General features: G+C 38.0%; 1 protein-coding gene across 2 annotated transcripts; it reads left to right on the top strand.

Annotated features, from left to right (window-relative positions):
- Positions 1-4,211: 4,211 nt before the first annotated feature.
- On the top strand, positions 4,212-9,623 carry LOC110905172 (probable GTP diphosphokinase RSH2, chloroplastic). 2 transcript variants are annotated; one of them, XM_022151062.2, is made up of 18 exons: positions 4,212-4,702; positions 4,802-4,860; positions 4,942-5,073; positions 5,159-5,299; positions 5,364-5,423; positions 5,526-5,620; positions 5,835-5,967; positions 6,032-6,196; positions 6,303-6,493; positions 6,563-6,629; positions 6,868-7,001; positions 7,070-7,136; positions 8,105-8,167; positions 8,230-8,456; positions 8,521-8,650; positions 8,727-8,819; positions 8,909-9,109; positions 9,190-9,623. In XM_022151062.2, the coding sequence occupies exons 1-18, from the start codon at positions 4,396-4,398 to the stop codon at positions 9,466-9,468; spliced, it is 2,544 nt and encodes an 847-aa protein (XP_022006754.1). In that variant the 5' UTR covers positions 4,212-4,395; the 3' UTR covers positions 9,469-9,623. The 2 variants fall into 2 exon arrangements, with proteins under 2 accessions (XP_022006754.1, XP_022006755.1); XM_022151063.2 differs by having other exon boundaries at positions 4,216-4,702; positions 4,938-5,073.
- Positions 9,624-12,281: the final 2,658 nt, after the last annotated feature.

Here is a 12,281-nt window from a genome sequence, read left to right on the forward strand (position 1 = left end):
GAATCGGATAACTAAGGAACCAAGTTGTATAACCCCAGAGGGTTACACTAACCTATAACCTGGTCCTAAAGGAATCCTAAGGCATATCTAAACTAAGCTAAATCGGGCCAGAACTGAAAGTCAAAGCAAAAGTCAACTTTTGCGGCTTTCGGTTCCGAACCAAGCCTAAACTTAGAATTGTCGGGTTGAACATGCTTAGACATGTTCAACTAATATTTTCCAAGTTATTAAAGTGAGAAAACTGATTTTATGGCTTCTATATTAATAGTTATGAATTTTATTTAAAACTAACCCGTTTGACTTTTATTTGACCCGACAATTTAACTAAGTAAACGTGGTAATTAGGAGGTGCCCTTTTGAGGGTTCAACACCTATCTAATTACGGTCACGTAGCCATGTTCGTTGTGAACAATGGATTAACCGTCTAAAAGTCAAAGCGTTTATCGTAAACGCTTGACTTTTCGGCTATAAACGCTAAACGATTGAACTAAGCGCGAAAAGAACAATTACAAGTGGTCCTTAGCACTGAAGGAGGTTCCTATTATGATCAGGATCCTCTTAAATTCAGAGAGCCAAAGCAGAAAAGAAATGAAGGTGTGAAGTGAAAGTGAAAACCCACCTCTATATATAGTTTTCGGGACCTCGCAGGATCGCGACAAGTGTCGGGGAGTTATAACCAGATTATGACAGGTGTAAAACCACATTTAAAAACTGTGGGCAGCTGTGGGCAGCCCCTAGAGTCGGTTATGTGAGTATAGAAACTATTTCCAGCAAAACCAGCAACTTAAAACCAGTTTTCTGCTGCTGTACATGTCTCGCGGCCCGCGTAGGGGTCTGTGTGGCCTTACGCGGCTCGCCTAACAGTCCATATCAGCAAACAATTTCCAGAATATGCAGTTTCAGTCCCTGAACTATGTTAAATGCCATTCCTGACTTATTTAAGGCCCGTTACCTCGTTTCAAGGCTCCACAAAGATGCCTAAACATAGGGAACATGAAACATGCTCAAAAATATGCCGGATGTCGGTTCGTTTAGCCGTACGGTCTCGTTGTTCGTCTAATTACGACGAAACACGAACGGACGCGAAAAACGATCCAAATTACACGACGAATGGAATTTTATCATGCCGAACACTAAAATAAAATATTTTAGTGGTTACATAAATTTTTGGATGTCCGGATATATCCAGAATGTAAGATATGCGCGAAAATGCAAACTTGTGCACTTTTTGACACTTTTAGTCCCTGCTTGACTTAAAAGTTTATTTTTGCGCACCAAACACCTCTAAGCCTATATCTAAGCTATATAAAAGATAATTAGGGCATGTTTAACTCATGGTCATATTCCGAAAGGTTCGATACCCTACGAATAGGTATACTTTTGCAGTTTGACGCAAATAGTCCTTTAATCGCACAAAGTAGCGCGAAATATTGTTTAATAATATCCAAGCTTTCCATGGTCCATAATGGGTATTCCCAAGCATGTGTTTAATTATTTCTACACTCTCGATCGCTTAAATGGTCACCAAAAGGCGTAGATTCGAAAGTTGACGCTTTAGGTCCCTCTAATGCGCAAACTTGCGTATATCATCGTTTAATAGCATCGAAGCCTCATCTAATTCATATTAGGAATTCTTGAAAGTATTATTATACATCACGATGCTTCGGGTTCGCTAAAAGGTCATTCAGAGGTATAATTAAACATATTGACTCTTTTAACCCTTTAAACTTGCAAAGTTGCGTGTAACGTCACTTAAAGGCATAAAAACCTTAGACGGCCAATATTTGGCATTCTCGAGAGTATAATCAAATATCATGAAGCTCCCAGTTTGTTAAAAGGTCACTCAGAGGTAAGAATTTACATGTTGACGCTTTTAACCCTTCATTGTGCAAACTTTCAATTAATTATGCAAATGGCTACACTCGATCAACAAGTGGCTCATTTGTGAATATAAATATCGTAAGAGGTTATTTAGGAACTTATTTTAGGTATGATAACACTCCCAGTCCTTTCATAATCAAAGTTTTCGATTTTTCGAAAAATTAGTCCCTTAAATTCAATGTTTGACTTCATTAGGGTTTATTACACGTGTCAATACATCATTGGACGTGATTTTACGAGGTGTTACAGAAACTGTTATCTGATTAACAAATCATGTGTTGGTTTGTTAGTCTTGTTAAAGAGGTCTTTCAGGGCCTATTAAAGATACCCCATGGGTGGTATATCGAGTCACACAGGTTTGAATGTATTCATTAAAGAACGACTAAAAGTTGTATTTCACAATTAAAACATGGACGATTTGAACGATTGGAACGGTTTCAACGATTGGAACGATTTCAACGATTTGGACGATTGGTTTATGGTAAGTGATTAGGTAACGAGGCGTGTGTAATGTGATAAAAGCATGGTGGATACGCCACTGGTACTTACTATATATAAGTGCTTTTATCATATTACATGTCGTAGCGTTATCTAGATCACTTGGACGAATGTTTTCAAACGATGACACACAACGAGGTTTACTTAAAGATATAAACCATACTTGTTTACTTTCAAAGACGATTTACTACTTGGATTTACAAAGTCAAATGTTTTCAGTCAAGATTCATGGCTACAATGGTTTTGGTATTACTTATATCAACTTGTAAAGTTGATAAAACATATTGCAATATCAAACACTCTTGATTTCAAAATACATACTCGACAACTCTTGTAGTTGGACGAGGTATTGCAATATGGATTCAATGCCATGAATTTGACATACCAAACCTATGTACTCGCCGACATTTTTATGATGACTGTTTTCACATATGTTTCAGGTTCTACTATTTGATGATTGTTGATTGCTTGCTACACATAGGATGGACGCGGGCCTTAGTGACTTAAAATTTGGAAGACAATTGTTGTACTTATTTGGTTTGTAACAAAACAATGAGTCAATTAACGAAATAAAACAAAACTTCAATTACCATGTGTCGTGAAACAATGATTCTGTTACTCCATTCCCCGACGTTTCCGCCGCGGTTTGTTGTATTACGCGGTCGGGGTGTGATAGAAACGTCGGGGAGTGTCATAACAGAATCATTGTTTCACAACACATGGAATTTAAAGTTTGGTTTTATTAAATAAAATGTTTACATTGTCTTAGTTTAAACAGGAAACAGAACATAATTTAAACTTGTCTTGCTGGATTTTAAGTCATTAAGGCCCAAGTCCGCCTAAGTGTGTCATGATCATCATCAAACCTTAGCTCCTAAAACACATGTGAAAATAGGCATGTCAGCATAAAAATGCATGTGAGATACATAGGTTTTGTTGTTGAAGGATTCATGACTTGTAAGTTAAAAGAAGTGTTTAACAAAAGGTAGTCATGAATCTTGTAAAATGTTTTCTTTTATAAAATCATGTGAAAATCAATATGATAATCAGTTGATATAAAAGAAAGATGTATGGTTAAATAATTAACCAATGAAGATGAATTTGTACAAAACGTGTTATTTGTAAAACAGTGTCTTGTGTACAATATGTCCTGTCTTTGTATAAATGTATCATGTCTTTGTAAAACGGGTTATCTTTGACGGTCAGGGCTATTAGAGTTACAGAGTTCCAACAGAGAATACAGACTGAAATATAAAAGGGAGAGTTAGAGTAGATTAGAGCAATCTACAAAATCACAAAACAACTATATATATCAACATTCAACAAACAGTACCTCATGCTCTCAAGAGCAACCTTCTGTAACCTTTGGTGTGAATCATGATGATAATCAGCAAGAGAATCAATCGATTTTAGGGTTTAATCGGCGGCTGGTGTGAATTGTGATGATATTTGGAGATGATTTAGGGTTTAATCTACGTATGAGGAGAACATTGAGTTGGAAGCTCTGGATTTGAGAGAGAGAGAGATGGATTGAAAGTATGGTTTGAATTTTGAATGTTGAGCTAGAATCATGTATCAGTGTTATATATGTGTCAGAAAGTATGGTTTGAATTTTGAACCTGAAGCCAAAATTTTGAATGTGACAGAGGTTTTAATTGAGCTCATTCTTTAATTTGTATTTTAAAAGTATTTTAAAAGATTTTAAATTAAGATTTATGATGCAATAATGACATCAGATAGACAATGTTAGACAACCTAACTATTTGTCCGTAGCATTGTGATGTGAAAGACTTTTCTTATTTTATAGAAAGTATAGATAGATATATTATAATAATTAGGGGTGGAAATGCTTACGGTGTAAACGTTGAGGGGGTTGCTCGACAAGGACTGGTAATGGGAATGGGTGTGTAAAATAACCTCACACACACTAGGGAGGGCAACGTAAAAACTAGTCCACACAAAGAAACTTGAAGAATCCAAATCCGATCCGTAAGGAGCGAAGGGTGTTTTGATTTGATGTATTCATGCGAGACTAGTAGGATGTTGTTGGGTTGCAGAAGCTCTTTAGTCCTTGTCAGAAACTCAAAGAAGATTCATCATATCCGTTGTTGTATGCTGGACCAAATTGCTGTTTATTCGCCCTTAACTACGATACTAACATCCGGAAATGTAATTGCTGCCGCTGCTGCCGGCTCCGGGTCCCTTCACGGGGCAGTAACGTCGGCGATTACTCAAGTCGCTGTCACCGCCGTTGCAATTGCATCCGGAGCTTGTCTATCCACCAAGGTTGATTGTTTATGGCCTAAAGTCGATGAACAGCCTGGTAATTGTATTGTTTCTTTATACTGCTTTTGCTTGTTTGTTTGTTTGTTTGTTTGTATTTCTCTGTAAGTAAGTAAGTAAGATAGATGTTATTTTGCAGGTTCTTTAATACTGGATGGGGTGGATGTCACCGGATACCCTGTATTTAATGACCCAAAGGTTTACCATCCCTTCCTGCTTCTTGTAATCATCTTGTGCTCTCATGCTACTTCCTAAAAGATGCTAAATCTGTGAAGGCAGGTGCACAAGGCAATTGGATTTGCAAGGAATGCTCATCGTGGCCAGCTTCGCAAAACAGGAGACCCCTATATAACCCACTGTATCAATACAGCTAAAATCTTAGCTGTGCTAGTTCCTTCAACTGGGAAAAAGGCAACCACTTAATTCAAAATCTCTCAACTTATTAATACAAAACAAACTTGTTTTTTTTTAATTATCAATGCTTCACATGCTGCAGGCTATTGATACAGTCATTTCTGGCATACTACATGATGTAGTTGATGATACATGTGAAAGCCTGCATACCATTGAGACAGAGTTTGGTGAAGATATAGCAAAGCTGGTAGCTGGTGTGTCCAGGCTGAGTTATATCAATCAGGTATCAACACTAGTAGCTTATTGCTGTCATTGTAGCCTAGCCACTAATTATGTATATCCTGCAGTTGCTACGAAGACACCGCAGGATAAATGTCAAGGATCAGGCTACCCTTGGCTACGAAGAGGTATCTCATTATGCTTAGTAAAATGATTTTGCCAAAACAAAAAACCAACAACATGTGTAGTATACTAGATAGAGTGACATTCACTACAACTGGCATGTGAAGGCAAACAATCTACGAGTGATGCTCTTGGGCATGGTTGATGATCCACGTGTGGTGCTTATCAAGCTTGCAGACCGTCTACACAACATGAGAACCATGTATGACTTGTTTCAATATTTTTCATCTGTGATTTTTTATTTCCATCACTTAACAGGCACTGTTTTACATTACTCTCCTGGTTCATTGGTTTCTGAAGTAGAGAAAAGTTTCCGTTGTGTATGAAATTTCATCATTGTGTTTCGTTAGCATGCTCTATGTATACAAGGGGTTTAACGGCTGACTTCAATACTGTATCCTCTCTCTTGCTTGCAGTTATGCTCTACCCTCGGCCAAGGCTAAAGCTGTAGCACAGGAGACTTTGGTTGTTTGGTGTTCTCTTGCTTCCAGATTGGGCCTTTGGGCTTTAAAAGCAGAACTTGAAGACCTTTGCTTTGCTGTTCTTCAAGTCAGTAATATTTTTACACTACGTTTGATGAATATTGTCTAATGATTGAATCATATGTGTGCAGCCTCAGATCTTCCGCCAGATGCGATCTGACCTGGCCTCCATGTGGACACCCAGCAGCAGCAGCAGCAGGGTTGGCAACCATAGACGCCTATATGCCAAAAGCAGTGAACCAAACCTGACTCCTGAGCGTGAAGCATCAATAGATGATGGTGTAGTCAGCATCAAGGTAAGTTTTAAAGTGACAGACAGGGGATGGACCTAACTCCAAATAAGACCATGAAATAAAGAAAAACTTAACTGGAATAATATCAATATGACATTGGTGACTGCAGGATCTTTTGCAAGCTGTTGTTCCCTTTGATCTTCTACTTGATCGAAGAAAACGAATTCAATATATTCAAGATCTTGGGTCATGCACAGAGGTCCAAACAAAACCAAAAGTTGTGAGGGATGCTGGAATTGCACTAGCATCTCTAGTCGTTTGTGAGGAAGAACTGGAACGCGAGTTGTTTATTTCAACCTCGTAAGATTATGTGAGATATATCTGTAGTCTTCAGTCATCTTTTCCCAGTCTTGACTCTTACATTTGCAGCTATGTTCCTGGAATGGAAGTGACATTATCTAGCCGCCTTAAAAGTTTATACAGCATCTACAGTAAGGTATGTGTTGAATGAATATAAGAATTAGGTAAGCGTGATTCCTTAAGGTTTCGTGTTCCACTTCTCTGCAACTCCATCTGATCCAATTTAGAATGGTTCTAAATTGCCATCTCTATTGAACAGCCTTAGAAGCTCAGAATACATGATTTCATTCATCTTGGGTTTGATTTTTTTTATGCAGTATCAAGGTTTTATGGCTAACTCCAAAAGTTTGCTGACACTCCTTTTCTTCACACAGATGAATCGTAAAGATGTCAGTATCGATAAAGTATATGATGCACGTGCACTAAGAGTAATTGTTGGAGATAAAAGTGGAACTTTACATGGACAAGCTGTTCGGTGTTGTTACAGTCTTCTAAATATCATACACAGGTAGCATGCCTTAATATAGTATGGATGTTGTTGTAATATAAATGAAATCTTTTCCTCGGCTTCTGCAGGCTTTGGACACCAATTGATGGGGAGTTTGATGATTACATTGTCAATCCAAAGCCAAGTGGATATCAGGTTAAATCGTCTCTCAGCATATTAGTTGTGTGTCTCACACTGTTATCTTTACAGTATGTATTGACCAAGCATTTTTTTGTAACTGTAATATTTTGTGAAAAGTAATAAACTCTTGCTTTAAAGAATTTAATATAAATTATTGGGCACCAAAATTTTTCTTTACATAATTTACACATGTTGCGTGTTCTAACCAACACTAATAGACATATCAGTTATCAATATGAAAATGCCCTCATTGGTGAAGTTAGAATGTATCTCATATCACTTGATGGAGTCCTTAGTTCCTTACCAAGGATTGATCCCATTTATACTATTTAAAAAAAAATAATTCATTTTGGTTGGAAAAATATCGAGTTTATATCTTCTGATTTACTTTACCACGATAAACGTACATTTGAATTTGTTTATGTCGTGGTGTACATAAGTTTAGTATTTTACTCAGTGTTAAGAGCCTCTGTGTAACCCAGTTATACACAACAATCAATAGTTACTCTTCATCATAGCGAACTTGCTACTAAACCCTAGCTGCTGCCCCAAGCCGTGTCTCACCAACACTGATGGTACACGAGCTGCACTTCTAAACCCTAGTTGCTAACAAGCCACTGGAGTTCCTAGTAGAAATAACATGCTCTCGTAGGGTTTAGTGGCTGAAACAACCTGTTTTCCAAACCCTAGCAGAAACAACCTGCGCTCCTAAACCTTAGTAACCACCACATGTCGCTTAAAAAAACCGCTCGCAATAGTCGCTAGAAACCCTAGTCTCACTAAGAACAGTTGTCGTTGAAAACCTGGCCACCACAGGCCGCATCTTGCCACATAGGTACCACCATCGTGAGCATCGTGTAGATTTCCCTATGTAACCAATTTAACACAACAAGCAGTATACAATTACTCTTCCTGGTTTAATCTATTTGTGCAAATTCCCTTTGTCTCTTGTCAAATTCTGACTTTTGATCTCATAATGGCAGTCTCTGCACACTGCAGTGCATGGTCCAGAAAACTCACCTATGGAAGTTCAAATAAGGACACAGGTACACACGATCAACATGATATCATAGAATGAGTAGCAGCTGACAGTAACTTGTCATTTCAGAGCATGCATGAATACGCTGAGCATGGAGTTGCTGCACATTGGCTTTATAAAGAAGCTGGTAATAACAAGAGCAGCGTAATAGGTTCAGAAATAACATCTTCCTCATATCTCTCAAATGACATGGAAGATAAAAGTTCACACATATTTCAGAAATACAGTTCCCTGAAAGTAGGACATCCAGTCCTTAGAGTTGAAGGAAGTCATTTGCTTGCTGCAGTTATTGTCAGGTATCTATCTCTTTTTGATCTAACGCGTAGGACACTATTTGATGAATATGAAAAAAATATTCAGAGTGGATGAGGATGGAAGACATATGCTTGTGGCTTCCAGCTTTGTACTCTCCGCTTCTGAAGCGGTTGCTGACAGAAGGTCATCTTCTCAAAGAAAGCGGTGGGAGGCTTATGCAAGATTGTACAAAAAGGTTACAAAAAATAACAATAAATTGCTCCGAGAACTCAAGGGCCAACTTACTTAGGTAGATTATCTGTCTGTTTCAGGTATCAGATGAATGGTGGTGTGAACCAGGGCATGGGGATTGGTGTACCTGCTTGGAGAAGTATACACTTTGTCGAGATGGTATTTACCATAAGGTAGGTGGTATATCAGTGTAAGTAAGTAAGTAGTGCAATGTTGTTTACTGCCAATGTGACACCATGGCCGCCTTGCTTGTGCACTGCAGCAAGATCAGTTTCAGCGCCTGCTGCCAACATTCATTCAAGTAATTGATCTATCAGAAGCAGAGGAGATTGAATACTGGAATGTTGTGTCTGCCGTTTCTGAGGGGAAACAGCTTGATTCTGTTTTGAAGTCATCTTCAAGCTCAAGTTCTAGCTCTGGTTGGACTAACTTTACCCCCATGGAAGCTGGTATCAACAACAAGGTAATGTTTCATTTCATCCAACTCTCTCTCTAGTCTTAAACAAGTATGTTAAAAAGGTAGATTATATATATATATTTCAGGTGCTCCTGTTGAGGACAATGCTCCAATGGGAGGAACAATTGCGATCCGAGGCAGGTTTTCAACAATCAAAGTTTGCTAATAATGTGAACCAATTTGGGGAAATAGCAGTTGTGTGTTGGCCAGATGGTGAGATAGTGAGGTTGAGAAGTGGGAGTACTGCTGCAGATGCTGCTACCAGGGTTGGCCTCGAAGGCAAACTGGTTTCTGTAAATGGTCAGATTGTGTTGCCTAACACGCAGCTTAAAGATGGGGATGTTATTCAAGTCAGAGTTCGCTAATTTATTTATGCCTTGTCTTTGAATGAAAATAGCTTCAGTTTGAGGAGGGATTGTGATTTTTGTATATAAGTGGGGTCCTTGATTTTATCCATTGTAAATAACCATGAATCATTTTTACTGCCATGGAAGCAAAATTTATTTCAACTTATTATTTACTTCTCCAGTTGCATAAAAATGTTATATATGACGTTTAGAACTTTCAACATGGTGGTCGAGCAAGAAATCTACACATTCATGTTGGTGAAGCTATAGGGCGACAAAGTGGATTCTTGCCATTAACTTTTGCAACTTTCCATAGCATCACTGAACTTGCATAACTGCTGAAGAGCATCCCACTGATTACATGACTATAACTAGTAGGGTGCCCGCGTGATGCACCGGGATGACACTTTGCATTTTGATACTTCTTTCTGGTAGTTTTTTGTTCGTACAACCGCTTGTTGTATTCAAACAAAGTTCAATTGCCAAAGCCAAAACAGCCTCTGGTGTTAAGGCCACGATGGTACTAACCAATTTAACTTTTTTCAGTTACCTGCAAAAGCAAGTCCGACATTAAATATTTTTACTTTCAGAAGTATGAACCAAACATTTAAAGTTCTAAAAACACATGTTTCTAAATGTAAATCCTTACAAGACATCATCAAATGCATGCAATACAATAACAAAATATCTTATTCATTCTCCACCTACTCTTTCGCCTTATATCTCTTAAATGTCAACATATACACGTGTGATTTAGTTTACGAAGATTTTTCAGTGCCGAGAACCTCGATCAGAGAGTAGAAAAGGCGTAAGGTTCACAATGATGTAAAACTAAAATGAGATATACTGGGCTAGGATTCGAGTTACAGGAGCAAAGGCCAAACCAACCACCCAAGAATGGAATCGTCAAACGAAAACACTTAACAACCTCCTGGAAGCAGCTTTTCTTGCCTACAGACCTTTCTCCATCAATTACAAATATGATGTCGTCACTAAACACATACCTTAAATTGTAGCTATTTTTTGAGTGCTTATTTTTTGGTGTCTAATCCGCATATATATCACCATTGTTCTTGATTTTCTTGACTGTATATCTCTTAAATGTCAACATATACACGTGTAATTTAGTTTACGAAAATTTTTCAATGCCGAGAACCTCGATCAGAGAGTAAAAAAGGCATAAGGTTCACAATGCTGTAAAACTAAAATGGGATATACCGGGCTAGGATTCGAGTTACAGGAACAAGTGCCAAACCAACCACCCAAAAATGGAATCGTCGAGCGAAAACACTTGACAACCTCCTGGAAGCAGCTTTTCTTGCCACAAGACCTTTCTCCATCAATTAGGAATCTGATGCCATCACTAAACGCATACCTTAAATTGTAGCTATTTTTTGAGTGTTTATTTTTTGTGTCTAATCCGCATATATATATATATATATATATATATATATATATATATATATATTACCATTCCTCTTGATTTTCTTGACTGTATATCTCTTAAATGTCAACATATACACGTGTGATTTAGTTTACGAAAATTTTTCAATGCCGAGAACCTCGATCAGAGAGTAAAAAAGGCATAAGGTTCACAATGGTTTAAAACAAAAATGGGATATACCGGGCTAGGATTCGAGTTACATGAACAAGGGCCAAACCAACCACCCAAGAATGGAATCGTCGAGCGAAAACACTTGACAACTTCCTGGAAGCAGCTTTTCTTGCCACCAAACCTTTCTCCATCAATTAGGAATCTGATGCCGTCACTAAACACATACCTTAAATTGTAACTATTTTTTGAGTGTTTATTTTTTGGCGTCTAATTCGCATATATATCACAATTGCTCTTGATTTTCTTGACTGTATATCTCTTAAATGTCAACATATACACGTGTGATTTAGTTTACGAAGATTTTTCAATTGCGAGAACCTCGATCAGAGAGTAAAAAAGGCGTAAGTTTCACAATGGTGTAAAACTAAAATGGGATATACCGGGCAAGGATTCGAGTTACAGGAACAAGGGACAAACCAACCACCCAAGAATGGAATCGTCGAACGAAAACACTTGACAACCTCCTGGAAGCAGCTTCTTTCTTGCCACCAGACATTTCTCCATCAATTAAGAATCTGATGCCGTCACTAAACACATACCTTAAATTGTAGCTATTTTTTGAGTGTTTATTTTTTTGGGTGTCTAATCCGCATATATATCACCATTGCACTTGATTTTCTTGACTGTATATCTACTAAATGTCAACATATACACGGGTGATTTATTTTACGAAGATTTTTCAATGCCGAGAACATCGATCAGAGAGTAAAAAAGGCGAAAGGTTCACAATGGTGTAAAACTAAAATGGGATATACCGGGATAGGATTCGAGTTACAGGAACAAGGGCCACACCAACCAACCACTCAAGAATGAAATCGTCGAGCGAAAACACTTGACAACCTCCTGGAAGCAGCTTTTCTTGCCATAAGACCTTTCTCCATCAATAAGGAATCTGATGCCGTCACTAAACACATACATTAAATTGTAGCTATTTTTTGAGTGTTTATTTTTTGGTGTCTAATCCGGATATATATCACCATTACTCCTGATTTTCTTGACTGTATATCTCTTAAATGTCAACATATACACGTGTGATTTAGTTTACGAAGATTTTTCAATGCCGAGAACCTCGATCAGAGAGTAAAAAAGGCGTAAGGTTCACAATGGTGTAAAACTAAAATGAGATACACCGGGCTAGGATTCGAGTTACAGGAACAAGGGCCAAACCAACCACCCAAGAATGGAATCGTCGATCGAGAACACTTGAAAACTTCCT

Source organism: Helianthus annuus, chromosome 14, assembly GCF_002127325.2.
Source record: "Helianthus annuus cultivar XRQ/B chromosome 14, HanXRQr2.0-SUNRISE, whole genome shotgun sequence".
Lineage (NCBI taxonomy): Eukaryota > Viridiplantae > Streptophyta > Magnoliopsida > Asterales > Asteraceae > Helianthus > Helianthus annuus.

What these genes read in the sequence shown, in the direction of transcription:
- LOC110905172 (XM_022151062.2), top strand. Translation starts at nt 4,396, where the DNA reads ATGTATTCATGCGAGACTAGTAGGATGTTGTTGGGTTGCAGAAGCTCT. An exon ending in TAAAGTCGATGAACAGCCTG is followed by an intron (nt 4,703 to 4,801) that starts GTAATTGTATTG and finishes GTTATTTTGCAG; the next exon opens with GTTCTTTAATACTGGATGGG. An exon ending in GGCTGAGTTATATCAATCAG is followed by an intron (nt 5,300 to 5,363) that starts GTATCAACACTA and finishes TATATCCTGCAG; the next exon opens with TTGCTACGAAGACACCGCAG.